At 38.7% G+C, this 26,067-nt stretch overlaps 1 protein-coding gene across 1 annotated transcript in view; it reads left to right on the forward strand.

The window, feature by feature from the left end:
- The window catches only part of ADAMTSL3 (ADAMTS like 3), a gene marked incomplete at both ends in the record, with an annotated part of 180,023 nt that overhangs the window by 124,337 nt on the left and 29,619 nt on the right, over positions 1 to 26,067 (forward strand). The window contains 9 exons of the mRNA XM_080626663.1: positions 892 to 942; positions 5,078 to 5,282; positions 6,152 to 6,299; positions 7,725 to 7,809; positions 15,065 to 15,351; positions 22,228 to 22,357; positions 23,416 to 23,608; positions 24,361 to 24,540; positions 25,157 to 25,310. Coding sequence (XP_080482789.1) covers positions 892 to 942; positions 5,078 to 5,282; positions 6,152 to 6,299; positions 7,725 to 7,809; positions 15,065 to 15,351; positions 22,228 to 22,357; positions 23,416 to 23,608; positions 24,361 to 24,540; positions 25,157 to 25,310 — 1,433 coding nt within the window. The remainder of the gene's footprint in view (positions 1 to 891; positions 943 to 5,077; positions 5,283 to 6,151; positions 6,300 to 7,724; positions 7,810 to 15,064; positions 15,352 to 22,227; positions 22,358 to 23,415; positions 23,609 to 24,360; positions 24,541 to 25,156; positions 25,311 to 26,067) is intronic.

Here is a 26,067-nt window from a genome sequence, read left to right on the forward strand (position 1 = left end):
TGGCTGTGCTAAAGAATCTTAAAATAACATCACAGTATCAGGTCCCAGAACCTCACATTAATATGCCAGCTGGCCGAGCTTGAGTTATAGGCAAGAAGAAAAGGAAACACTCTCAATGGATTTCATTTCCTATAGCTAAACTGTCCATTTCCTTTCATTCCTGTAGAACATAATCATTGATAGTGACCTCTAACAGTTATAGATGTGCAGATTCTCAAGGGTTTTTTTCCTGGAGAGTTGATCACTATATGGAGTGATAAGATTTCAGTAATGCTTAATGGCAATGGTTGCCAAATGTTGTGAAGCTGGAATGGGAAAATTAGGGAAGGAAAGGGTGTAATTACCTTTTCCTTTCAAATTTAGCTTATACAGACACAAATAGGGAAGTACTACTGGATATAATACCATATCTCTTAGCACTGATAGTAAGGGTTTATGCCTGCTCTATGCTGTGCAGTTCTAGAAGGGTCTTAATCACCATTCAGGACCTATCTAGGATTAATCCTCTGATGCATTTACGTCACTGACACTCAAGTTCCTCAGTGTCTTTGTTACAGGTTTAAGTATGTAACTTTTCTTGAGAATAAATTAGCACAGTCCTAAAAATTCACTGATAATACTTTCCTTTGCTGAAGGCTTGTTCATTTACTTATTTTATTTTTGATGGTATGAAGTGGAGAAACTGTATGGGGAGTAAATCTTTATCTGTTCAGAAGAGGTAAGGTTATGCAAGTCATTGTTTGCCACAAGGGTGATGTGTAATGGATGTAAGATTCCCTCTTTTCATATGGGGAATTGCTTACTTTAAGTATGATCATGTAAAAATAGATACTTGGTATACAGCCTCAGGTATGAGAAATAATGATGCAATATTTATTTTTTTTTTGACAGTGATGGATTTAAAGAAATCATGCCCTATGATCACTTCCAGCCACTTCCTCGGTATGTATAATGAATATAGCATACATGTCAGCATTAGCACAATTTTCACTTCGAACACACTATTTGAGTATTAAGATCACGGAACATCTGACTTTTTACTGTACGGGAGAGCAAGTTTATAACAATCCTCTACATGTTTTGAAGTTTGTGATTTATTTCAGTGCACTCTGAATGATTAGCTTAACAGTAAGGGATTAATATGCTCTTCTTGAAAATATCAGTGTGGAAGACTTTAGAAAAAAGAACTGTCCCCCTAAGCCTCCTGCTGTAGTTTTGGGAAGAGAATCTCCATTAAAATGCATGTATGAATTCTTGTCTTAATGATGAATGAAATGAAATGTTTTTATATTGAAGATGTATGCAATGAATGTATTCTTTTCTAGAACAGGTCTGCCTGTGTTACAGGACTCTAGAAATTCTTTTTTCATCAAGAGGTCTCATTCTTCTGCTCTTCATTAGGCCTACACTTTATTGACATCAAGGCTGATGTCCCATTAAAGACACTGAGTTGTCTGAATATATATTACTTAAAATTAAGTTGTCAGAGCACAGTTTGTTGTCATTTATTTATTTACCTGAATCAATGACAAGAATGTAAATCTTCTCTGGAAGGCTTACATGTTCTGTGAAGAATGTTGGGACTAAAAGGCATTGAGCCAGATTTACTGTTAATGTGAAGAATTATAATTGATGGAGTTAGATGCATATTTATCTAAGCTGATCCTCCGCTTTATTATGTCATGAAATGAATAATGTATATTTTTCTAAAGAAGTAAAGATATGAAGTAATACGAATGAAATCATAGACTTGCACGGCTCAGTGGAGCTACTGATTGCAGCAGATATAAATGTCATAGTTTATTTCTGTAGCAATTTATGCTTGTTGTGGATCTGCTGTCCTGTGATGTGCTTTGGCTTTCCTACATACATTCAGGTTTTCTTCCTTCACAGCCTTATCCTGTAAAGTTTGATAATTATGTTCTGTGTCTCTCCCCTTCCATTTTTTCTGCCAGTTCCTTTGTACTTAAGGTCTCCTCTGGAACTCAGCATAATTTGTTTACATGAGTATTTCATCTTCTGAACTGTTCAGGGCTTGGAGGCCAGTTGAAAGAGAAATTTAATCTCCCTTTTTGTGCTTTACTGTGCTCAGCACGTTTGTATGACACTGTGGTGAGATAGATTGTCTGCAGTAAAGCTGTGGGCAGGTTCTCTTATTTCAAACACTGCAGACAAAAGCCCACCTCATTTCGACACCTCAGTGTGTCCTGTCAGAAGGTATCATGGTCTTCCTGGGTGATGCTCAGGAGTAAGAACTGTATGATAGCAGGTTGCCAAGTAGGGCACAGAGTTAGTGCCAGGAGGAAGGAGAGAGAGGAAATGGGCTGTATTACACTGGGAGGGCACATAAAGAAGCACAAGATAAAAAAACACCCTTTCTCGCTGGAATTTCTGAATGAAAGCAGCAGCTGAAACAGGCACTTTGTATTCCTGCATCATGAGGTGAATCTGGTCTAGCACAGATGCAGGTCTTGCTTCAGTGTAGCAGGATGTATTTTCTCTGTGCTTTACCTCTCAAGTAACTGCAATGTATTAGCCTGTACTAGTTCTCCTGGAGCTTTTTCCACCTTTTCTTTTGGCCTTTTCTTACCTGTTTCTTACATGTTAATCCAAGAGTGTTCTTGCAAAGCAAGCAGAAAACCAAAGTACTGTAGATATGCTTGAGCAAAACTGTACAGGCTCCTTCACCTTGACCAGCAGTCATACATCACACCTCCTACGTAACACGAGGGCCATGTGGAGGGGCTGCTTTGCAGTCCTGTGGTGTTTACCACTACTTTCCCATTCACACAAGGAAGCTGTGGGAAAGTCATGGTGAGCACCACAAGATCTTGAAAGAGTTCTCCTGTGGTTAGAGTTGTAAATGCCCCACTGAAATATTTTTACAGATGGAGAATTCTTTTGAAATAAATAGGAAAATTTCCCAGGATGAAAATTTTCTTTTAAAGCTTTTGGAATGCCTCCATTTATTTCAGACTTGTTGGACTGTTGAGGATCCCTTGACAGCTGTGGGTTCTGGAAAGAATCTCCTTGACTGCTTGCCCAAGACCCCCCTTCTCCCCAGTAGCCATGGACCTCACTCCATCTTGAAAATGCTTATGGGAGTATGGGATCTGGAGTGTGTTCGAAACTGATGAGATAAAGAAAAACAACTATAAAACTTCATGCTATAAACACTTGCAAGGCTAGCATTACATATAGTACAGTGAGCCTTATATATATAAATCCATGAGCTGCTAATTCATTGAACAGTTAATTGCTCTGCAGTTTCTGACTTTTTTTTTAAGGAAAATGAATTGACACTGGTAGTTCATTTAAGTCAGAGAAGTGTAACTGTTGCTTTTCAAATGTATCTTGTACTTGTGATATATCTTATGGGGACATCCAGCTTTATTCTGACTGGTTTTGCATATATGCTCCATGGGTAATGTTTCATGGCTTGCTCTATGTTTTAGACTCATTCTTTTATTGAGCTTAAGCATGATTAATATGTTTTTGTAGGCAGTTTAATGAATTCCGTAAAATAGGAAGTGTCCTTGATTTACCTGCGGGATCATAGAAAGTGGGTGGTAGTCGCTTAAACTTATCTTTGATTCATAGGCCTTTGTTTCATCTACTTTGAGATTATGACCCTTTATGATAGCTAAGTTACTCTTGATGAATTGATTTTGGTGGGATACTGGAGTACTTGATAAGTCCATTTTTCATAATGCATGTAATTTTTTTCACGATCCTTTCTGAGCCCCTGCAGTTTTAATAGGAATAAATTTTAAACTAAGATATTGATGAACCATAAGATACGCTGCAGGACTGAAGCATTTCACAGGGCTTTGCTTTGATTTGAGTGGATGGTGGGAAAGAAGCAAGAGATAGTAGGTGAAGGGTGAGGAAAAGTTGTGTGGAGGTCAGTGGAATCTATAGACAAATACTATGATAGGAGCTTGTTGCCTCTAAACATGACAAGAGCAGGACATTACTGAAGTTAGTTTTTGTTGATAAGTGATTGCTTAAATGTACATTCATGCTAAGACCAGGAGGTAAATGAAACAAGAGTTTGTAACCTAAAACCCAACGTGTAATTCTCGCTTAAGGTGGTGCAGCAATTTCCATCTTTATTGTGGTTAGGTCTAAGATTATGGATAGATGTCCATTCTGAAGACATTCCCTCCCGGCAGGTTGTTTATCATCCCTCTGTTGGAGGCTACTACCCCGCAGCTCTGCTGGTTGACAGGGCTGTGTGGACTTTCCTTAATCTGTGCATTGCCCTGCTTCAGGAGCAATCAGCTAAGTTAGCCGAAGCAGCTGAAATGGATGAGCAGCTGCCTTTTGCTTGAAGCAAATTGGAAAGTGTGAATACAAAGTCATTCAACAGCATTTTAATGAGGGTGGAAAACTCTTGCAGAACTGCAGTGATGACCAGCCAAATGGTAGCTGTCACAATTTAATTTGCTCATGGTCCTTACGGATGAAGGCAATTTGAAATGAAATGGCTGGGTTTACCCAAATCAAGTATTAGAATGCCCAGAAAAACTCTCGCATGAAGAGATTTTTTTTAGGATAGCCTGCATGATGTGAGCAGTGATGAGCTACTGGGCCATAACACCCTCAGTCAGCACAGCCTGATCTATCTTTGTCTGTGGACTTCATACAATCTCAATTACACATGATTGTCTCTGACAATGGTAATAGGAGTGTGTGACCATGTAAATTAACTGAAAAATATTCTGTTTAGAGTATTTAGACTATTTGCAAGTAAAATCATTCCAGTAATCAAACTCAGTATATTTAGTGTCTTTAACTCATGTATGAGAATAAGATTTTTAGTTTTTCTGTTAAATGTACTTAAATTTGTAGGTCTGTTTTTCTTCTCAATTTGCAAATGAATTTAAGCCTGGAATAAGGCAAGGTAGTTCTGTAATTTGACATATTTTTATTCAGTGTATGGTAAGAATCCAGCAACCAAACTGTCACTGGCTTTTAGTGACACTGATGCTGAATTCAGTATTTTGCACTTTTAATAGAGGTTAGTGGAATAAAAAATAGCCTTATTTTTAATATATGCGAGTTCTTCTTCCAGGTGGGAACATAACCCTTGGACTGCATGTTCAGTTTCCTGTGGAGGTGGTATTCAGAGAAGAAGTTTTGTGTGTGTAGAGGAGACCATTCATGGAGAGATACTGCAAGTGGAAGAATGGAAATGCATGTATGCCCCTAAGCCCAAAGTCATTCAAACCTGCAACTTGTTTGACTGTCCTAAATGGGTGGCAATGGAGTGGTCTCAGGTAAGGTGAAAAATAAATTGGACCTTTATTTTTGTTTTCTAAAAAAAGCCTCTAGTCTTGTTAGCATGTATTTGTGAGCACAGGACTATTAGAAAAAGAGCCCAGCAAGCATAATTCATAGGACTTACTAGGAGAAGCTTGTGCTAAGTAATTTGGCCAGATGATCAAAATGTTAGTATGTCTGTGTGGAGAAAAATCCATTTAGGATTATTTATGCCTGTTGAATTCCTGCTTCACATGGAGAAGAGATGAGAGCCAGAGGTCAGGCCCTTTTGCAATCAGGTCGTTTGTCTCTCAGTTTTTGATAAATGTAATATTTCACCACATATAATAGCTAAAGGCATGTCTGTCTAGGGGCTGACAAGTCTGCAAGGGTGATTTTCCAGCATTCTTACCTTTCATTATAGTAACAAGAATATAAAGCCAACTTATCTTGGCTGTAGTTATCTGATACAGTCAGATAGCTCAACACTTCTATAATTTCTTAGTTCATCCAAATGACATCACTAACAAGTAGTGAAGAAACTGTTCTCGCAGCACGTCTGACCCAGCTTTGACTGAAAATGACCACTGTGAAAGAGCATATTCTCAGTGCATAACCACTTCTGTTTCAGACTGTTGCCAATCAGATAAGCTTTACAGAACCCCGAGAAATCACTTGCATTCCCAAAACCTGAGACATTTTTTCCAGCATCAACCTTTTCTTTATTCACCCAGCAATGCAGGGGCAAATTCATACATCTGATACCTCACTGATTGTGGAAAAACTTTAGTGAACACATCATCAGAACTTCTAACTTGCTTTTTAATAGTATTAGTAAACATAATGAAAAAGAAACAGTATGAGATGATTGCATTGTCTCCTGCAGTGCACAGTGACCTGTGGCCGAGGCTTGCGTTACCGAGTAGTGCTGTGCATTGACCACCGCGGGCAGCACGTCGGTGGCTGTAATCCACAACTTAAACTCCACATAAAAGAAGAGTGCATCGTGCCAATACCATGTTACAAGCCAAAAGGTAACTGGAATTTTGTCTGGGTCTGTTATTGTTTTACATTTTTGTTAGGAGAATTAAAAGCCCCTGGTAACCTTTTTCAGAAATGCCAGAAGAAATACCTAGAATTTACTAGAACTTATTTCAGTCTTGGCAGAAACAAGCATTTTAATTATTGGTGCTAGGAAAAATGCCCTGCTAATATCTTTTGCTGATGATGTGGCCAGACTGTCATGAGGTGAACATGCTAACTAAATCTATACAGCCTGGTCAGACTGGGAAAACCAGAATTAATGAGTCCAACATGGGGAGGGGGAGTTGTTCAATAATACTTAATATGGGAATGATACTCCATATGTATCACTTGGGATCTTGCTCATTTGCATCTCGTTAAATGTGTCCACATTCTCAGTGGGACTCATCAGTTCATTAAATTATAATCAAACTGGTTTCCTTCTCTCTTATCCATATCTGCATATTTAAAAGGCCTGAAACAACGATGCAAGTTGATAAATATTCTCTAAAAGACTTGGTAAGGCATACAACAGTAGGTGGGAAGGTGAAAAGGAAAAACCAAGATGGGAGGGGGGGAAAACAGTGTATCTTGTCACTTGCTCATTCGTGTGCCTCTGGGCCATTTTAGTGGGTTCTACTCCTATTCTTACAGTTTTTATTTGAAAGGCTGTACTTCAGACCTTCACAGCTGACCATAGAGATTTGCATAGAAAAAGTGAAAGCTATCTGTAGACAACCCTATGTCAGGACGTTTTCAGACTCTAAAGAATTCTTCAAGCAGAAAACTATTCAGGCTATTCAGCCATGAAGTAGAAACCAGCTCTGAATATTTAAGAACCTTCTTCTGGGGTTTTACTGAAATTTGGAGGCACAGATCCTCAATTGGCTTACAGTACTCCTAGAAAAAGCATTACAGAAGTATAGGATACTTAGACAGGTAAAAGAAGCTAGTGTTGTTTTTAAAATTAATTTCCAGGTTTGGGATAGCTGCCTAACTCAGGAAAAAGATAATTCTGTCAATATTTTCTAATGAAGCCAGTCTATCTGGAATGCAATGTGTGTTTGCTATGCCCTGGCTTCTTTCAGCTATAAACTTAAATTATGACGATAAGCCGCTATACTGAGATATACACTTCAGTCTGCATTTGGGGAAGATGGGGGAAGGAAGTAAAAGATTAAACATGAATAGAAATTTAATTACTCCTACCCTCTCAGTAAAGACGGGTGTCAAAATGGAGTTCAAACATCAAGAGGGAATTTTCTCGTATGTTATGTTTTATTGTCCAGTACATATTCAAAAGCATTAGATCAGTAGGCAATGTAAAGGGTGAAGTGCTAAGATGAATACTGCTAACTTTTGCATATTGTTTTGCTTCTGGAGGAATTATTGAATGTTTTTGTTGTGTTGATTTTTTTTTTTTTTTTCTCTTCCAGAAAAAACTCCAGTGGAAGCAAAATTGCCGTGGTTTAAACAGGCACATGAAATGGAAGAGACCATAAAAGTCTCAGAAGAGCCAACGTACGTACATTGTCTTTTACATCAAAGGAACATTTCCGGCACATTTTGCAGATCATCTGGAATGACTGCTGCTATGCAGTTTGCTTTGACAGTTGGCCCTCCTTGGGAGATGAGCTGTGTTGTGAGCTGTTCCTAATTTTGAATCTCAGTAGCTTTGCTTCTGGAGCTCCTGTTCTGGATGACGCACAGCTGCTCTATTATAGCGTCCCTGTACCATTCAAGCAATGCAAAAGGATCTTAATTTAGCCTAATTAATGCATGTGGAAGCATTTCAGCAGACATAAGCTAAGTAAATACAGTTTTATCCCAGCCTTTGCAGTTACCTCAAGAATGTAGTGGCTGTATTAAAAACTGAGGTACTCTGTAGGGTTGCCAGCATTTCCTTGGGGGGTGAGCCCCATGCATAAAGAAAGTGAGAAAAACCTGCCGATCTCTGAGCTTAGCTGAATCTACAGGGGTAAATTGTGATACTTTACACGTAAGTATGTGTGAAATAACATCTGGATTTTGTGAGTTCCCTTAAAAGCTGATGGGGGTAAGCCTCACAATATTTAAGTCCTGAGGATGAAAGCATTATTTAGATCCACCTGCACTTGTTCCTGTCCCTTGTATGTTAGGGCATCCACACAATTGCTTATATCCCCTGTGTACGTTCATGGATATATGTATCTTATAAATTCAATACATTCAATATACTACTTTCTAGAAAGTAGTAACTTTCTGTAAGGCTTTCATGAGAGATTTTTAGCAGTATCTTGTTGTGCTTTGCCAAATTCTGCACTCATTTGTAGTAATATTAGTTTAAAATCATTTAGATGATCTTACTGAAGTTGCTTTGGATTTATTATTGCTCTGAGAGCAGAGCGTGCCCAAAAACTTCGTATTTTTCTTCCTCCATCTAGCTATTTCTGATTTTTGGCACACTTGCACCAACAGGTGTGATCATGAGTAATAAAATCTTTACACCTGCACTGACTCACAGAAGAAACCTCTTGCCAAACAGGTGTTTGTTAGGTGACTGTGCTTTAAACTTTTCACTGCTCTAGCCTCTCAAGTCAAGTGTCAACCTACTGTGAGTGGTTATTTCACTCTCCAAATTGGTGGCCCTGAATTCAAGCAGGGTAGTAGCAAAGATATAAAAGTAGTGTGGTAATCAAAGGGGGTGATGCAACCAAATGTGCCTGTTGAATTCAGCATATCAGAATGAAAGTATATGAGGCACCGCTAAAGAGGATTCAGCATGGAGCTATAAAGATCTCCGGCATTTTGAAATCATGCTATGGCAACTGTAAGCTAGTGTAGTCTTGAGGTTTTTAGGATCCTTCAGCAGCAGTCTGACAGAACAAGCACGGAGGACTGGCAGAGACACAGCATGCTAAGTCAGAGTATATTTAGAATATAATAGAGCCGAGCCGGAAACTGTGTAATGGGTTCCCTTGTACCTCGTCCTCACAAAGAAAGCAGTTATTCGTGCCTTCCTAGACATGACTGATGTATTCCACTGCAGCCTCACAATATGACTGCAGCCATGTGTTCGAGTGCTCAGTGCATGTCCTGTCACAGCTGTGCAGTTTTGCAGTTTCCTGGATCTTTTTTCTTCACTTGCTCTGGAGACCTAGATTTTCTTAATCTTTCATTCACAATCCTCATCTGTCCTAAGACTCTTTCTTCACATTTTCCAGAAGCATGTTCACTTAAGTCTAAAAGACTTCTCCCTCCACTTGTTGCTGATGACTTTTCTCTGCCATCCTTCTCTTTACTGAGGTGTTGCTGAGGTGCTGTGGTTTCCTAGTCTGGGTACTCTGGGCCCTCCTGGGACACAGCTCTAATACTGCAGCCAGGTTCCCCATCAGTTTCTTTTTACCTGTCTTCTGCTGTCACCTGCTCTTAATTTATTCTTCTAAGGAAGCTGTCAGGTAAGGAGAAATGAGAAATAACTGACTTCATTCCATTTTGTGTATTGCCTGTTGGTCATGTAGACAATGGTTTGCAACCTGAGCAGTGCTCAATAGGTGCTTTGAATCTCATGCTCTCACTGCTGTGATCTTTTCCAGCTGGAGTGAGATTTTTGGGTCAGGGTTTAGGATTTAAAAAGAAACTGTAACTTCTCCCAGAGCAAATTATAACAAGATTTCCCTTTGGTTTGAAAGTGTTTAACTTTGTTTTCTGTAATTTACAGCTCACACAGTGATAACTCATGGCCCACCTTTGCCTAGCCAGGGGGGCTTATGAGTTCCTTGGTAAAATGCCATCACTTTTAATTTTAGCTATTCTCTTGTCATCCAAACTTAAACCACAATATGAGGTCTCAACTTCTAGTCCATCCTTTTCTTACAACTGTCTTTCTATGTTTTCGTGCGATATTTTAGTTGATAATGAATAAGAGAATAAATGCAGCTGTGTTTTAGAACCCACAAATGATGGATATGCCAAAAGTAGCTTGTGGAAGATAAATACTTCTGCCGCTGTGGTCTACCACGGCTGGTGTCCTGAATTTACAGAGGGGGAACATTCAAAAGCTTCTCTTTTTTTTTTTTATTATTAGCAAAATAAAAAATGACTGCCCTTAAAGTGAGGCCAAGAAAAATGTAGGACTGACCTTTTTAGCTTTCAGTTGTGGAATGTGATGACAGTTGATACCAATCATTATTTTAAATGTTCTTCCCTCGAGCCTTCTTAGTTACAGTGGGATTCGCAGAGAAGCTGCAGCAAGGTTTTTGCATCCTTTTTATTAATCGTTAGTTAAAGAAGTAGACATTTCAGCTGCCTTACTCTGTCATGGCTTAGGGCAAAACTAAAATGCTTTCAAAAGCTGATGTATTTTTTTTTTTTCAGCAGCCTGAGCTAAAAGTTAATCGCTAGGTTTGTGGAGTTGCATTCACTGAATGTGAAATGAGGTGTCTTTCATAAAGGCTCCTGCTCATTGTGTTTGGGTCATTTTCACATAAATGTCCCCACTGTGCCTTTGGTGATAGACATTTTTCACAGGTTCCTTTCTGAAAATGGACTGATGCTTTTGTCTAACATATTACACTCATGGGTGATAAAACCTGACAGTGCAACTCTGCTTAGAATGCGCAAGGGTGGTGCTTCAGGGACGGGTAGGGTGCCAGCATCATGGAAGTTCTACGCCCGTAAGCAGCCAGCATTTTAGATGCTTCTACAAATGCTTATCCAGGCCCCTTGGCACAGTAGGGTTGGACTAGAAATATCACAAGAGTGGCCTTTTTTTTTTTTTTTCCAGGATTTAGGCATTTCCTGTCTCAACTGGAAGCAAGAACTGCAGGCATGAGGAAAATAAAATAAAAAAATATATTAAGAAACAGCATGTTTTTCAAGTCTTTAGAAAGATACAGAAGGCTGCACTCAGTTAAGTTTTCAGTTCAGATTTTATTTGGTTGGACTGGGCTGTTCTGTACCAGTTTTATCATCAGTACTTTAGGTCACTGCTTCATTTTCCAGGTCAGCTTACACTGGATTTTTCAGAGTGTGCCAGGTGAATGCACATTTCCATCAGTGTAAGACTGATAAAACTGCAGCAAGGGCATATTCCTCAATGCATCTGTAGTGTGTACATCATTTATACCTGTGCAGATGATTGAAAAGTTGTGCCTGCTTGGATTTGTATTTTTCCATTATTTTCCTTTTTTTAATCAGAAAAGGATTCTCATCTACAAACTTAGTTACAGATCTCAGACAATTTTGCAGAACTACCACCATCCTGTCATTCCATTATATATTCCACACCCTGAGTGTATGCCCATCAAAGGCAGAATGAATTTACTTTAGGGAAGTATTGTGTCCAAAGTGTTAGCATGAGAGAGTATTAGCATGTATGCTGTGAATGCCACCGAGTAAAAAATATAACACTTCTGCGGCTGATGGAGTTTGCTTTAATGATCTGTCATAGGCTTTGGTTGTGTTCAGTTCCTTGCTGTAAATTTGTATTAGCAATCTCCGTTGACTTCTGTTGAAGATACTTAAAGTGTGACTTTAACATGGTCATCTTTTGAAAGGTTCTATAATTTAGTATTTTAAGAACCAAATAGTCATGTGACTGGTTTAGCAAATGCCAAGGTAAAATAAAAAGTATTTGGGGTGGTTTCTTATTTTGCACTTTGCTGAAAAATACCAGACACTAATATTCAGCAGGAAAACCTCAATTATAATATAGGCTCGCTATAAGACATAGAAAAAATGCTTAGAACTTTCTGAGTTTCTTTATAAATCAATTGGTTGCTGAATGAAAGGATTGCTGTGGTTCAAAACTTCCTTTAATTTATACAGGATTTCAAAAGAAAGCATCATACATTATTTTTGGAATGTCTTAATGCACTCAACTAACAGTACACAAAACTAGCATTAATTTCTGGTATGCTGCTGTCATGCTTTTACCAAAAAAGTTATTTGCTTTCAGACTATCAACTGTTATATGTGGTCAGAACACCAACCAACACTTTTAGACTATAAATGTCACAGTATCACAGATACCACATGCTAGAGATTGGAAGGGACCTCAAAAGATCATCTAGTCCAGTTCCCCTGCCAGAGCAGGAACACCTAGATAAGGTTACACAGGAATGTGTCCAGGCGGGTTTTGAATGTCTCCAGAGAAGGAGACTCCACAACCTCCCTGGGCAGCCTGTTCCAGTGTTCTGTCACCCTCACTGAGAAGAAGTTTCTTCTCAAGTTTAAGTGGAACCTCTTGTGTTCCAGTTTGTACCCATTACCCCTTGTCTTATCATTGTTTGCCACTGTGAAGAGCCTGGCTCCATCCTCGTGACACTCCCCCTTTATATATTTATATACATTAATAAGGTCACCCCTCAGTCTCCTCTTCTCCAAACTATAGAGACCCAGCTCCCTCAGCCTTTCCTCATATGGGAGATGCTCCACTCCCTTAATCATCTTAGTTGCCCTGCGCTGGACTCTCTCCAGCAGGTCCCTGTCCTCCTTGAACTGAGGGGCCCAGAACTGGACACAATATTCCAGATGCGGTCTCACCAGGGCAGAGTAGAGGGGAAGGAGGACCTCTCTCGACCTACTGACCACCCCCCTTCTAATACACCCCAGGATGCCATTGGCCTTCTTGGCCACAAGGGCACAGTGTTGGCTCATGGTCATCCTGCTGTCCACTAGGACCCCCAGGTCCCTCTCCCCTACACTACTCTCTAACAGGTCGTTCCCCAACCTATATTGGAACCTGGGGTTGTTCCTGCCCAAATGCAGGACTCTACACTTTCCCTTGTTATATTTCATCAAGTTTCTCCCTGCCCAACTCTCCAGCCTGTCCCGGTCTCGCTGGATGGCAGCACAGGCTTCTGGCGTGTCAGCCACTCCTCCCAGCTTAGTGTCATCAGCAAACTTGCTGATAGTACACTCAATTCCCTCATCTAAATCATTGATGAATATATTAATACTGGTCCCAGTACTGACCCTTGAGGCACTCCACTAGATACAGGCCTCCAACTAGACTCCGCCCCATAGACTACAACTCTCTGGCTTCTGTCCTTCAGCCAGTTTGCAGTCCACCTCACTACCTGATCATCCAGACCACACTTCCTCAATTTAGCTATGAGGATGCTGTGGGAGACTGTGTCAAATGCTTTGCTGAAGTCAAGGTAGACCACATCCACCGCTCTGCCATCATCCATCCACCGTGTTATTTCCTCATAAAAGGCTATGAGGTTGGTCAAGCATGACTTCCCCTTGGTAAAGCCATGTTGACTGCCCCCCATAACCCTCTTATCCTTGATATGCCTTAATATGGCACCAAGGATAAGGTGTTCCATCACTTTCCCAGGGATGTCCATCAGTTTTATTTTTCCAATCAGGTACATAACTACAAATGGACTTACACTTTTTTTTGCACAGTTTTCCTTGGTTTCAAGAGGAGCTGGGGATACTGCACCCTTTACTGAGTTCTGTCATGGACCAGTGAGCTCTAAAATTTTGAGGCTGTAAACAGGAAAGGAAACTTTTAAGTGATTGGATTTGACATCTTTATCTTCATAGTAGACTTGTAAAGGTATTTCATCAACAGCTCCTTCAAGAATAACCAGTTACCTTGTAACCTTTATTGGAAATGGGAATAGTCTTTTCCAGAGGAGACAGTCTGTCCTGGGCTATGTCCCAAGCACATCTTTGGTGACTACCCCGGGACTTAGAGTATCCTTGTGTGTTACCCACTCATTTGTTCTCCTTTCTTCTATTTGATTCTTTCTCTGTATATATTGGCAAGAAGTTATTGGCTCAAGATAATAAACTGTCTACAGAATCAACCACACTGAGTTGACATTTTTTGATTCTTTCTGTGTATGCAGAGCATAAATTCTGATTTTTGTCTTACAAAAGTGTTCCTGTATTTGTAAGGGCAACTTTCCTGCAGTAAAGAGAAAGATAATTCTTAGTCAAAGATAAGAAGAAAAGCTTTGGATCCTAAGTTGGATTTTTCCTTCCGAATGTTTTTAGCGTTGGTCAAATATACCCTCCTGTATCTCCCATTTGTGTTTTGATCATCATCTGCATTTGTACGTATAAAAAAGGGCAACTGCAACCTTTTGACAGAATGCCTTATGATACTCTGTATTTGATTTCTTATAAATTGTACCCCAGAGCCACACAGGATGACTTCATTAATGAAATTCAGCCCCTTGGCTCTAGTGTCATTTTGAAAATTACTATCACATATTAATGTGACCCTTGAAGTCAGAGAATATTACAGACTAAAACCTGCTTTTATTCAGTAAATTCTATGATCTGTAAAATAAAATTTTATTATAGTTCATCAGGAGCATAAATGCTTTCTAATAAAAATGATGGATTAGAGACAGAGCCGGTTAGACTTCTTTATTGAAGATGAGAGGCTTCTTACAAGATGAAATCTGAAAACAGCCTGCGGAGGTGTGCACTGGAGATAGCTAGATTTGGAAAGTGCTTTTCTTCTCTCTGGTTGCTGATTATTAGTATGACATAAGGTGATGGTCTTTCTCAGATTTAAGCAAACTGCAAACATACTTTTGGCATATGCCTAAGTCTGTATACCTGGGGAGCTATTTTATGTTGTATAGATATGTCTTCATGGAGTTTCTCCCTTTTTTCTTTTCCACTGAAGGAGTTTGAAAAAAAAATAATATTCTGTATTGTCTTCTTTGTGTATAGACATACATTTATGTTTTAGTATGTTTTAACTGTGCACACACAGACACTATTATATGGAATAAAATGACAAGGTTTCTACTGTGATTCTTTGCAGGTTTATTCCTGAGCCCTGGTCTCCATGCAGTGCCACGTGTGGCAGTGGCATACAGGTGCGAGAAGTGAAGTGCCGAATTCTTCTTGCATTTACTCAGACTGAGGTTGAACTGCCTGAGGAGGAATGTGAAGATGTGAAACCACCGACAGAACGAGTCTGTCACCAGACATCCTGTGACAGTGATCCTGTCCCCTATGCACCTGATTTTTCACATGCTGAAGATGGCAGTGTGATTTATGATTGGGAATACATTGGTTTTACTCCTTGTTCAGCCACATGTCTTGGAGGTACCTTTGTTTGATTGTTTGTTTATCCTGAGTTGTAAGAATTTGGCATTGTTTGACATTGATGGGGCTTCTGTTGGTGTTACCCTAACCTAGCTATGTAGATCTGTAGGAAAATATGCAGCTTCAAATTTTAAATTATTTCTAGGTTATCCATAGAGTATTTCAAACTACGTCATTTTCCTTATAATCTGTATTCAAACACCAACTTTTTTTGGTTAAGTAAGGTGCAAGAAGATGTTGATATAGCAACTTGCTTTAACCTTGTTGCTGAAGGAGTTATCGTCTGCCAGGCAGTTGGTGATACCAGCATGTTTCTAGGAACCAAAAATATATAGTTTTATTCCCATGTTAATTATTCTTTATCTTCTGAAATGCTACCATTTTCTACAGCACAGTAGGGATGCAAAGTTGTAATTAGGGAGACTTGCTTTCAGCCTGACCGGCATGAAGATCAAACAGAAGTTTGTTTAGGTCTTAGTACAGTATATCATTGTATAGGAACTTTGTGCCATATATCTGTCTGCAAGTAGTTAGGTACATTCCTTTTTGTATATAATCGAATCTCCCTGTCGTCCTTAGTACATGTTACTAGACAAGCTTGTTGGTGTTGCTACTACATACCATACTTTGGGACTGAACAAGTGAGTTCAAGACTGAACTGAGTTATGAAGTGTTAAGTGCAGGCAGTGGAATTGTGAACACACCTATATATGACAGGACTGATGACATCAGTGAGAAGCGAAGACAGTTGTACCCATAGAAGAAACAAAAAATGTAGAAAAAGGGAGAATAGAAACAATTGGAAGCAGAGAGCCGGTCTAGAGCTCACAGAATGCAGCCTCCTTTGTACCAATTTCCAGTTCAAACCTTGAAGACTGACATTAGGGGGGATGCCCTAGAATGCTACCAGCAGGATGGTAAGTGACTGATAAGTGCCTCCTTTATTATCTACTACTGCTATTTATTGATGGGGTTGATCCATAGGATACTAGCACATGTTATCAGAAAAGCTGATGCATCCCTTCCCTCCCCTACCTTCAGTGGGCGCTAGGACTGGTAAGGTGGAGTCCTAGTATATACAGTCCAAGTATACACGCATAAGTGTGTGGTGGTAGCAATAGCTGTTGTGACTGAGCGTCTGTGTTTCTTGTTTTCAATGAGGGAATTATGTTAGAAATCAGGAAATTGTACTCAAAAGCAGAAACAAGGCTTACATTAGTACTAAATTTGTAGTTCTCTTTTTCATATCTCAACTGATTTGTGTAATGTACAATTATTTCATTGCCATCTTTTTAATCCACTTTACTTTAACTGGCTTTTTTAGCCAATATCTTTGTCATAGGTGTTCTGAAACTCCAAAGTTTTTGAATTTTGAGGACAATAGCAGACATTTAGGCTGAAATTATTAGGATGAAATTGTGCCTACAATTTCACATGTGCATGTTGGCATTACTACACCTTTGCATGTGAGTTTGTCTATGCAAAAACATTCATATAAAACCCGAACTTGGTGTGCAAGCTGATAGTTAATTCAAGGAGCCTGTACTGAAGACAGTAGGTTCATTTGCCAGCATGAAAGAACTTCAAAATGACTGACGAGCATGTTCAGCTTACTTTGTTGCTGAGGGAGCCAAGTGTGAATTCTGTTGTTCACTTGTGGTCCTTTCATGAATTTGTAAGGTTGTCTGACCCAGAGTGGTCCTATAGGTGTTCTTAGTAATCTAACCATTTGTTTGATAAGCAATAGAAATTATCTGTTTAAAGAAGTTTAAAAGGAAATATGTTTGTGTTCTTAGGACTTCTGTGGTATCACTGGTACTATGTCTAGACATTTTCCTTACTTGATGCTCCTGGGAAATGTGGGAAGTTGTCAGGATATTTTATCAATTAACAGCTTCAGAAGTCCCTGTGCTGTTATGCTAGTTAGGTAGCAGTGATTTTTTTCCTTCTATCAGTTCAGGTCGTCTTGCTGCCTTGGCAAAGGCTTTCAAACAGACCAAAAATTACCTGCCGATAGTTTTAAAGGAACCAGACATCTCTTCTGTTTCCAACTTACTGCAATGTACTAACTAATGATCTCACTGTCTACTATTTTTCCATTGTGTAGTTCAAAGGAGCTGATCCATTTTTGCTAAGTTTTATGTTTAAATCTCATTTCAATTAGATTAACTCTTTCGTTACAAGAAATAAATGTTGTCTGAGTTTGGAATATCCCAGTGTAATGTAAATTATATTAGGTACTTTTTCTCTAATATGTATGTATCTAGCAATAGCTATTAAAATAAATTCCTGTGGATTATTCCTTTGGATTTCTGTATCCTCAGAACTCCTATCTCAGTTTCTTCATGCTTGATTGTCTCCGAATGAGGGAAAAGCCTGCAGGGTCTAAGTAGGCTGGAAGCTTTATAGCCACTGTTTGAGCAAGGTTTGAATCCCTATTTCACTGCTTGTCACTTGCACCTTTTTTATAAATACTCATACACACTAGACTTTAAATTCAAAATCTCCTCTGGTCCCTCTCCAAAGCAGATGAAAAAATGTGAAGGGAACCACTGTTGCTTGAGGTATTAGAATTACAGAGATAGAGTGATCTGCAAAGCATTACAAAACATCATCCTTACTTTCCAGTTCATGATATTCAGCAGGTTATAGAGCATTGGTAACATGAGTCATTGGTCATTTTGAGTGCTTTCTGCACCATATCTGTATGGCTTGTCATGCAGCATACGCAGCGCCACAAAGCTTGCTGCTTTTGAGGCCTGGTATATTGTGTTATGCCTGTTAGCATACTTAACACTTCTCTCATCAATATTTCCATAGTGCAAATAAAAGTCATCCAGGCCAGCTTGTCAGAAAGCAGAGAGCTCCTTTAACATCCATAGGAAACTCTGTGAACATCCTGAAAGCTAAAGATCTATTTTGTCTTCAGTGCTTGAAGAAATCCCAAACTGAAAATAAGCCAACTATGTGCTTGGGAAACTCAGGCTTTGCCCGCATTTTCCCAGAATGTTGGGTTTTTTTTCAATCTGAAGAACTTTGGCCCTGATGCAAGAGTCCCCTGCAGAAGTATAAGTTTAATTTTTTTAGTATTGTCAGTGAGAGGTAAGACGTTATCAGAATAAAGAGTATGCCAGAGGAGAATAAACATTTTTCTTGCAATCTGTAATATTTCTTTACAGTCGTCAATAATTTCGCTACTCTACAATATTTTAAAGAGATATCTTCCATTTAAAAAAATAACTGACCATTTTTTGGGTCCCTGTTTAAAAATACCTTGAATTGCAAGAGGCAGCTTTTGATAGTTCGATGTTATTATTGTTATTTATATTCAATTTGCTTCAAAAATTGTGATTCAGGCCCCCTAAAGTCATTACACTGGCTTAAAAATAATGAGATTAAACAATAAATACATATGCACTTCCTGTTGTTTGCTCTGTAGTCTGTGGCTTTAGAAGCTTTAGGTTGCAGTCAGATTATGTTTTCAGGCATTTGTCTGGACCATAATGGCTAAAAGTTTACCATTTTATTTATATGAAACCTGAGATTCTTAGAAAATTAATAGATTCCAGCCAAATTTAAGGGCTCTTAGGAAAAGCAATGACCGTTTTAAGACTCACATATAAAGTTGAGAGCATTTGCAAAAGCGTTGTAGGCAACTGGTTACTCCTATCACTAGTTTCCTTAAATGCAGACACAAACTGTTTGCTGTTTTAAAGAAGGAGTGTAAATAAGTCAGTTTCAATGGATTTACAGAGAGGCTCAACCACATGCAGGACTTGGTGTTTCCTCTGACTTATTTTCAGCTGATAATACATATTTTTAAGCAGTAACCAAACTGAGACTATCTGATAGAAATAAATGAATGTCCTTCCTTTTCCAGGTGTAAAGAATAGATCCACCCTCTGACTACTTGCACAGCAACTTTCCACCCTCATTTTCTTTGTACTCTAAAAAAGGCAGAAACAAAAAGTGCTTTTTTCAAGCTTTCTGATCTTTTAACACAGCTTCATGCACTGTGTATTTCACTGCACAGAAAAGCTTGTAAAAGAATGTAAATGTATGTGGTTTGAATGCTGGGTTGAAATAGAAAATCCTCTATTTCACTGAATAGTAGGATAATTACTACAATAGTGCATCAGATTACTATAAAAATACTTAATGCTCCCTGCTGCATACATAATGTTTTAGTTAAATTATCTACTATGTTTATATTATAAGCCAAGAAAGTCATACATATAAAACTTTGCTTGTTTGAATAATAGAATTTTCCGTTTTCCATTCAGCATAGAATAAGAAATTTATCACTGATTGAAGTTCCCAACTAAAGGAAAATTATAGTTTGGGGTGAGAAATCTGATTGTCAAGACATTTTGGCAGTTCAGTTCAAGCAAATGCTGCATCAATTATGTGTGGTTATTTATTGAATAGAACTATCAAACTGAGAACCAAGGAGCAAGAAAGGAGCATGTGGTATGTTTTTAACAGCTCTTTAATATCCGTTTTGCACTTAGAGCATCAAAACATGGTGCCTTTTTTCCTTCGATACAGCCCCTTTGGGGAAGAATCACTACTTCCCTGTAGTTAAGTCAAGTGGAAGATACACCACATACCAACAATTCCTTCTCGTAACACAATTAAAGCTAGGTAGGTCATGCTGCAAGGCAGAAGTGGTTAATGAACTCCAGGTGACAAGTTGCAGTCAAAACCCATCACCTGGTAGGACATGCCTTTTGTTCATTTGGCTGACCAGTTTAGTTTTTGTAACACTGAATTTAAAATTTTGCCAATTTAGATGATCTGAAAGGAATCTTATTTAATTTCCCTCCTTTCTGTGAAATATTAAGAAGTTATTACTTATCACAGCCAGTTTCAAAGCAGCATCACCAGAGTGTGGTTTTTCTGCAGAAACACAGGGAGGTCAGTGAAACTGAAGGTTCACACCATAGGGTAGATTTTGACCTAAGATAGAGGTTATATGGATTCTTGACATGGGCTTGACGGCTTGTCTGGTAATGTCATTCTGTTTCTGCAAGAGCACAATTTATAAATCTTTATTTCTCTCCTGGAGACAGTCAGATGTGCATTTCCTACATAGGGAGACAGGAAAGCTGCTCCTGTTAAACATTTAAACAAGCATTTTCATGTCTGTGCTATGGGCATGGTGTTTGTTGTTAAAGGTTTTTTTTCTTTTTTCTCAGCTTTGCTAATGAAATACTTTTTACTCAATGCTTGTGTTCTATGCTAATGCAATTATCAATACTTTGATATAAGAGATCTGAATAAGTTGTCAATCATATTTAAGGTCAGGTCTTCTATAAAATTTCGTCACTTCATAGATGAAGCCAAAACATTTATGTAACAAGGTCTTTCTGAACTGAAAATGTGTCCCGGTGAGGATTCAGATGTGTACCATGGAGACTGAAAGAAGCTGAGATCTATGTTATTGTGAAAATCACTGCTGATTTGTCTGAAATAGTTGGGCTGGTTCAAGTGTTGCAAAGAGGGACTGTGGCCTGTGCTGGCTGATACACTGGACTACGTCAGAATTGTTTATAGATGGAAGGAACAGTTTTGGTTTATGAACAGAATAACAGTGCTTGTGAATGTGTTGCAGAGGAGAGAGTTATGGACCATTGACATTGAGATGAAACCTCCAGTGTAGAATATGCAGGAATAGATGCAGAAACCTCTGTTAAGAACAGTGGTGCTGGTTTGAGGTCATGTCATGGGTAATACCATGAAGTGGTTAGTGGAGTTTCTAGTTAAAAACGCAACTCCCTTTGAAACCTTAGAAGCTGGTCCTAAGAAAAGAAATACAACCAGCTGCTGAAAGCAAATCCATATCCTTACAAAATCACTGGATATAAGTGAAAGAGAAGAAGGAAATGGATTTAAATTCTTAAAATGGTGAGTCTTTAAAAGCCCTTTTTACCTGGAAACAACAAAATAGGTATTTTATTATTTCAGTGCTTTTTTGTTCTACAGGATTATGATCATTAGCATTGCTTGTACAGGACATCCCAGATACACAGGGTCCCCCAAATACATCACAAACCATCTCATCTTCCATGTGTATACAAGTGAGCTTTGAAATAGAGTAAGGCTCTCATTCTGAAGAATATGATATATAAAATTGAATAATTACATAGGTTTAAAATAAAAGTAGTTCACAAAATGTGTATTTGCTAAGTTGACATTCTAAAGCAAACTTACATTATTTTTCATTTTGACTCACAGAAATTTGAGTATTAGTAATCTTTCATGCTTCAGTAATAAGATCCAGGTAACAAAAGCTGCAGATTAGAAGGTGCCAAGAACAGTCACGAGTGAGGAAAGCCTTAGGCTGGGTCAGATTTTCTGCCTTCAGCAAAACTATTGCACCTCGTAGCCCCTAAGAGAAAGGTTCTGCTATTGCACCTCATAGCCCCTAAGAGAAAGGTTGTATGTTTAGTCAGCCATTCTCCTGACTATAGTTTTACAAGTTTTCTGCATTTTTTTATTACATTGTTTGCTTCTTAAAGTTAAAGTAAGTGAGAAGGAGTCACTTTTACCCCAATTTTGGCAATGAGAACAGTAGTTGGCTGGGGAGCATTACAAACCAGGCAGATTTAGCATCCAGTGGTGGACAGACAATTTTAAGACAGGTGGAATGTCAAATCAAGCCTTTTAAATATCACAAAATTAAAGTAGACATAATTCACAAATATCTCTTGTGTTAAATATATAAATACTAATGTTCTTTTTGACTTGAGATGTTACTTTTAAGCCTTCTTATCTAATTCATGTTCAGAGCTTTTTGAGAACTATTCAAGAGTAAGCTCTACAGAAGTCTTGTCTATCTTCAGTGTCTCATGAGTGTTTTCCTTTTTAATTTAGGAACACAGGAAGCCATTGCAATGTGTCTGCATGTAGAGACAAAGCAAGCTGTCAATGAAACCCTGTGCGACAGTTCCAAGAGACCACCATCAATGACTCGTGCTTGCAATACGAAGCTTTGCCCTCCAAGGTACACTGTAATAATGAAATACTGTGGCAAAGAAATGGTTAATAGGACTTAAATAAACATTGGCTTTCTCAGAAAGGGTTCAGATTGCAGGACTGTGGTCTTGCTTTGGGATGAAATTTCACTGCTTCTGTCTTTAACAAGCTTTTGGGGTTGGGTATGTTTTTTTGGTCTTGTTCACTCCTTTTCCTCTCTTCACATCTCACTAATAAAGTAGGAAACATTTTCTGAAATAAATCTCTTCCGTGTAGATATTTGCCAGAGTTGGAAAAACAGCCTTAATTCTTCTAGTGGTACAAGGAGAATTTTAAGGCAATTTCACAAAAAATCCAGAATATTTACTTTCTGTCCTTACTAAATGAGAAAAGTGAAATCATGATTTGCAGTTATTTTAATTTCATGCTTCTTTAATAGCCCCGCATATTTCTCATGGCTTCTTATGTTTATCTGGAGATTCTGGGAAAAGAGAAAACCCAATCCAAATCCAAGAAAACCCAGCTGATTTGGTCACTTGAAAGAGCCATATGTGAGATTTTGACATGTGCTCCCTTATTTACCCACTTTTGATCTCTGACATCCCTGATCCTTTGCATATTGTTTCTACGTGTTTGCAGAAGCCTGCTCTTGCAAAATGTAGGGAAGAAGTTAACAGGAACAGGATGTTTTATAGAAAACATACACACATTTAAAGGGAGTTTTGTAAATGTAACAAAGGTCTAGTTATATATTTACATTTATAAATGTAAACATCAGCAGATTGCCAACAGGCTGGTTTCTTTTTGATGAGGAGCATTCTGAAAGTAAATGCTGGAGCTGAATTTGTCTGGAAATGACTCTTTATTACTTTATTGTTCATAACTTCTGCATTTCCTTGTTACCTGTAAGCTTATATCTAGTTTATAATTTTGCAATAGCATCAAACCAAAGGGATGTTTCAGCCATCTGTCAATAGCTATGCCTTCAGTTATGTTCCTGCTGGGCTCTGTTTGGGTATGCTTGCCCCTTCCCTGATCTGAGGCAAGTTGCTAACACTTGAGCTTTGGGCTGTGTTGTTGGAACAGGTGGCAAAGCAGCCCCTGGAGACGCTGCTCGGCTACGTGCGGGGTTGGGATACAGACGAGAGATGTGTCCTGCCAGCAGCCGGGAGGATCTGCTGTTGCTGCTGAAGAGTGCAAAGACAAAAAGCCTCACTCTTTACAAGCTTGTAACCAGATTGATTGTCCCCCTGTTTGGCATGTTGAGGAGTGGCAAGAGGTATGTCTGGGTTACAGAAATAGCTTAAATGTGTTCCTCTGGCTAGGTACTTGAAATTCTCCAGCGTAGTAACATGGAAGGTAGCTCCTAAATTTTGGCATGTGTTTCAACTGATTTCATTAGAACAAAGTAATCCAGGATCAAAAATACTGTTTTGGACTGCTATGCCAATAGGCAGTCACACCTTGAGGTGGAAAGTCCTTTTTAAGATTTCGGAAGGCTGGATACCAGTTATTCCAGACATCTTTCTGCACTCTGCAAATGCAGTAACCTGGTTTGGAGACCTTGCTTGCTTGCTTGCTTCCTTCCTTCCTTACTTCTTTCTTTCTCTCTTTCTTTCTCTCTTTCCTTCTCTCCTTTTGTCTCTCTCCCTCTTTCTTTCTGTCTTTTTCTCTTTCTTTCTTCATTTATTTATTTATTTATTTAGTCTCAAGGACAATGTTTCCTAAACTCTCACTAGGTGTGAGCAACATAGATCTATGTGTAAGATGTGTGTTTTTAAGATTTCTACTACTTAATTGCGTTGAGGTGGTATGACTTTTTAACATAAGTTCTGTCTGTAATATGTTAGGTAAATATTTTAACAGAAGAGTTTTCGACATGCTGCTTGTTTTGTAATTGAAAGTAAATGCCATTTTTCAGAGAGCATAATGGGGAAGATGGGCTTACAGTGTTTGTGTACAGTAGCAATGTGATGGGTGAGCACAGATGTCTGTGCAAGTGTACAGGCTGTGTTCTCTTCCCTCCCTTAGTGCTCACGTACTTGTGGAGGAGGGATTCAGACCCGCAAAGTATACTGTAAGCAGCTGCTGACGGATGGAAGCTTCCTGAAACACTCTGATGACACCTGCCAGGAACCTAAATTACCAACCAGTAAACCATGTGCAAAAGTTGATTGTCCTCCTCAGCTGGTCTTTGGAGAATGGTCCAAGGTGAGCAGCCCTCAGCAATGGTGAATCAAACCCTTCAGTTGCAACATGAGCTCTAAAGATTTCTGCTTGGGTGAATATGCTGTTTGGAGCAATACCTTCACAGAGCAGCTTACGGTTTCACAAGACATGAACCTGGACTAATCTGTGCATACAGTTGCTGTGCATCCCTGCCTACAACCAGGCTGATCACAGTCCTCTCCCCAAGCTGTCTTTCACTTGCAGAAGGGCAGGCTGTAATTCATTGTATGCGCTCTACCAGACATGTTTAGCTATCAATTATTTCATAGTAGAGCTTCCAAAAAGCAATTATTTGCATTATTCTGGAATATGTCCTCCTTCTCTCCCATTTAATGCGAACTCACTACCACTCCCTGTTCACAAGATTTATAAAAGTGAATTTAGAAGCTGCAATTAAAGGTTCATATAATGTGAACTATTTCTTATTGTCTGGAAAAGCAGAGAGAGTTTAATGTCTGGATAACACAAGGATTCATATGAAGTAGAGTGTGTGCATTCTCTCTCAGAAATAAAAAACCCAAACCAGCAAACTAGTTTAAAATTACCATGTGTGGTGTGGGACACCAAGTTTAGCCTGACTGCATCCTTCCCTTCACAGTGCTCAGTAAGCTGTGGTGTTGGAATCCAGAGAAGGAAACTTGCCTGCCAAAACCTAACAGCAAAAGGCCAATATGTCACATTAAATGGATCAATGTGTAGTGGTCTATCTTCTTCACTGCTTGTAAGGTCTTGTCAGATGAATGCCTGCAACAGTAAGTATGTTACAGTTTCTTGCTGATTTGGAAAGATCTATTTATAAAGAAAAATCTGTATACAGGTTAATTCATTCATCTCACTATACTTTCACAGCATTCCTAATCTGGCATAAACTGAGTGTCATAGTTACTAGACCAGTAATAACAGGATTGTTTTAATTTTTTTTCTACCAGTCAGAAATAAAGGTGATGATCTCAAAAAGTGGTTTTAGAATAGGCTTTAAGGGTACACACGTCTCGCCCTCACGCTTACCTATATTTGATCTGATTTTTCCTTTAACCTTTACACTATCCCAACTGAAAAAAAAACACAAGCCAAAGCATAAATTGACTATAAATTACAAATGTTATTAGAAAAGATAAGAATCCAATCCTGGCTTGTCTTTTCACTGTATACATTTGTATACAATTGGACATTTCACTTGACATGGTGGAATTCAAAACCTGGAACTCTGAGCCAGTGATAACGTCCAGTATCATTTCTATTTTTCCTTGGAAAAATGAGAATCCCAGTTTCATGAGCTTTGCAGGAAGTGATGACAATATAGACACTCTTCAAAAAATCCAGTATCAAATGTTTTCGGGAAGATTGTCTAAGGGAATTGTATGATTTGGGCACAATTGTTTGCGATACTGATGGTAGTTGCACTAATTGTATATATGTAGCACCAATGGAAATATCTTACTGCTACAGAGTATGTTCAATTGCATAGAATAATTTAGAATAGGCAGTTCTAAATGCAGGTTACTTATA

This window comes from Psittacula echo (genome assembly GCF_963264785.1).
Source record: "Psittacula echo genome assembly, chromosome: 10".
Taxonomy (NCBI): Eukaryota; Metazoa; Chordata; class Aves; order Psittaciformes; family Psittacidae; genus Psittacula; species Psittacula echo.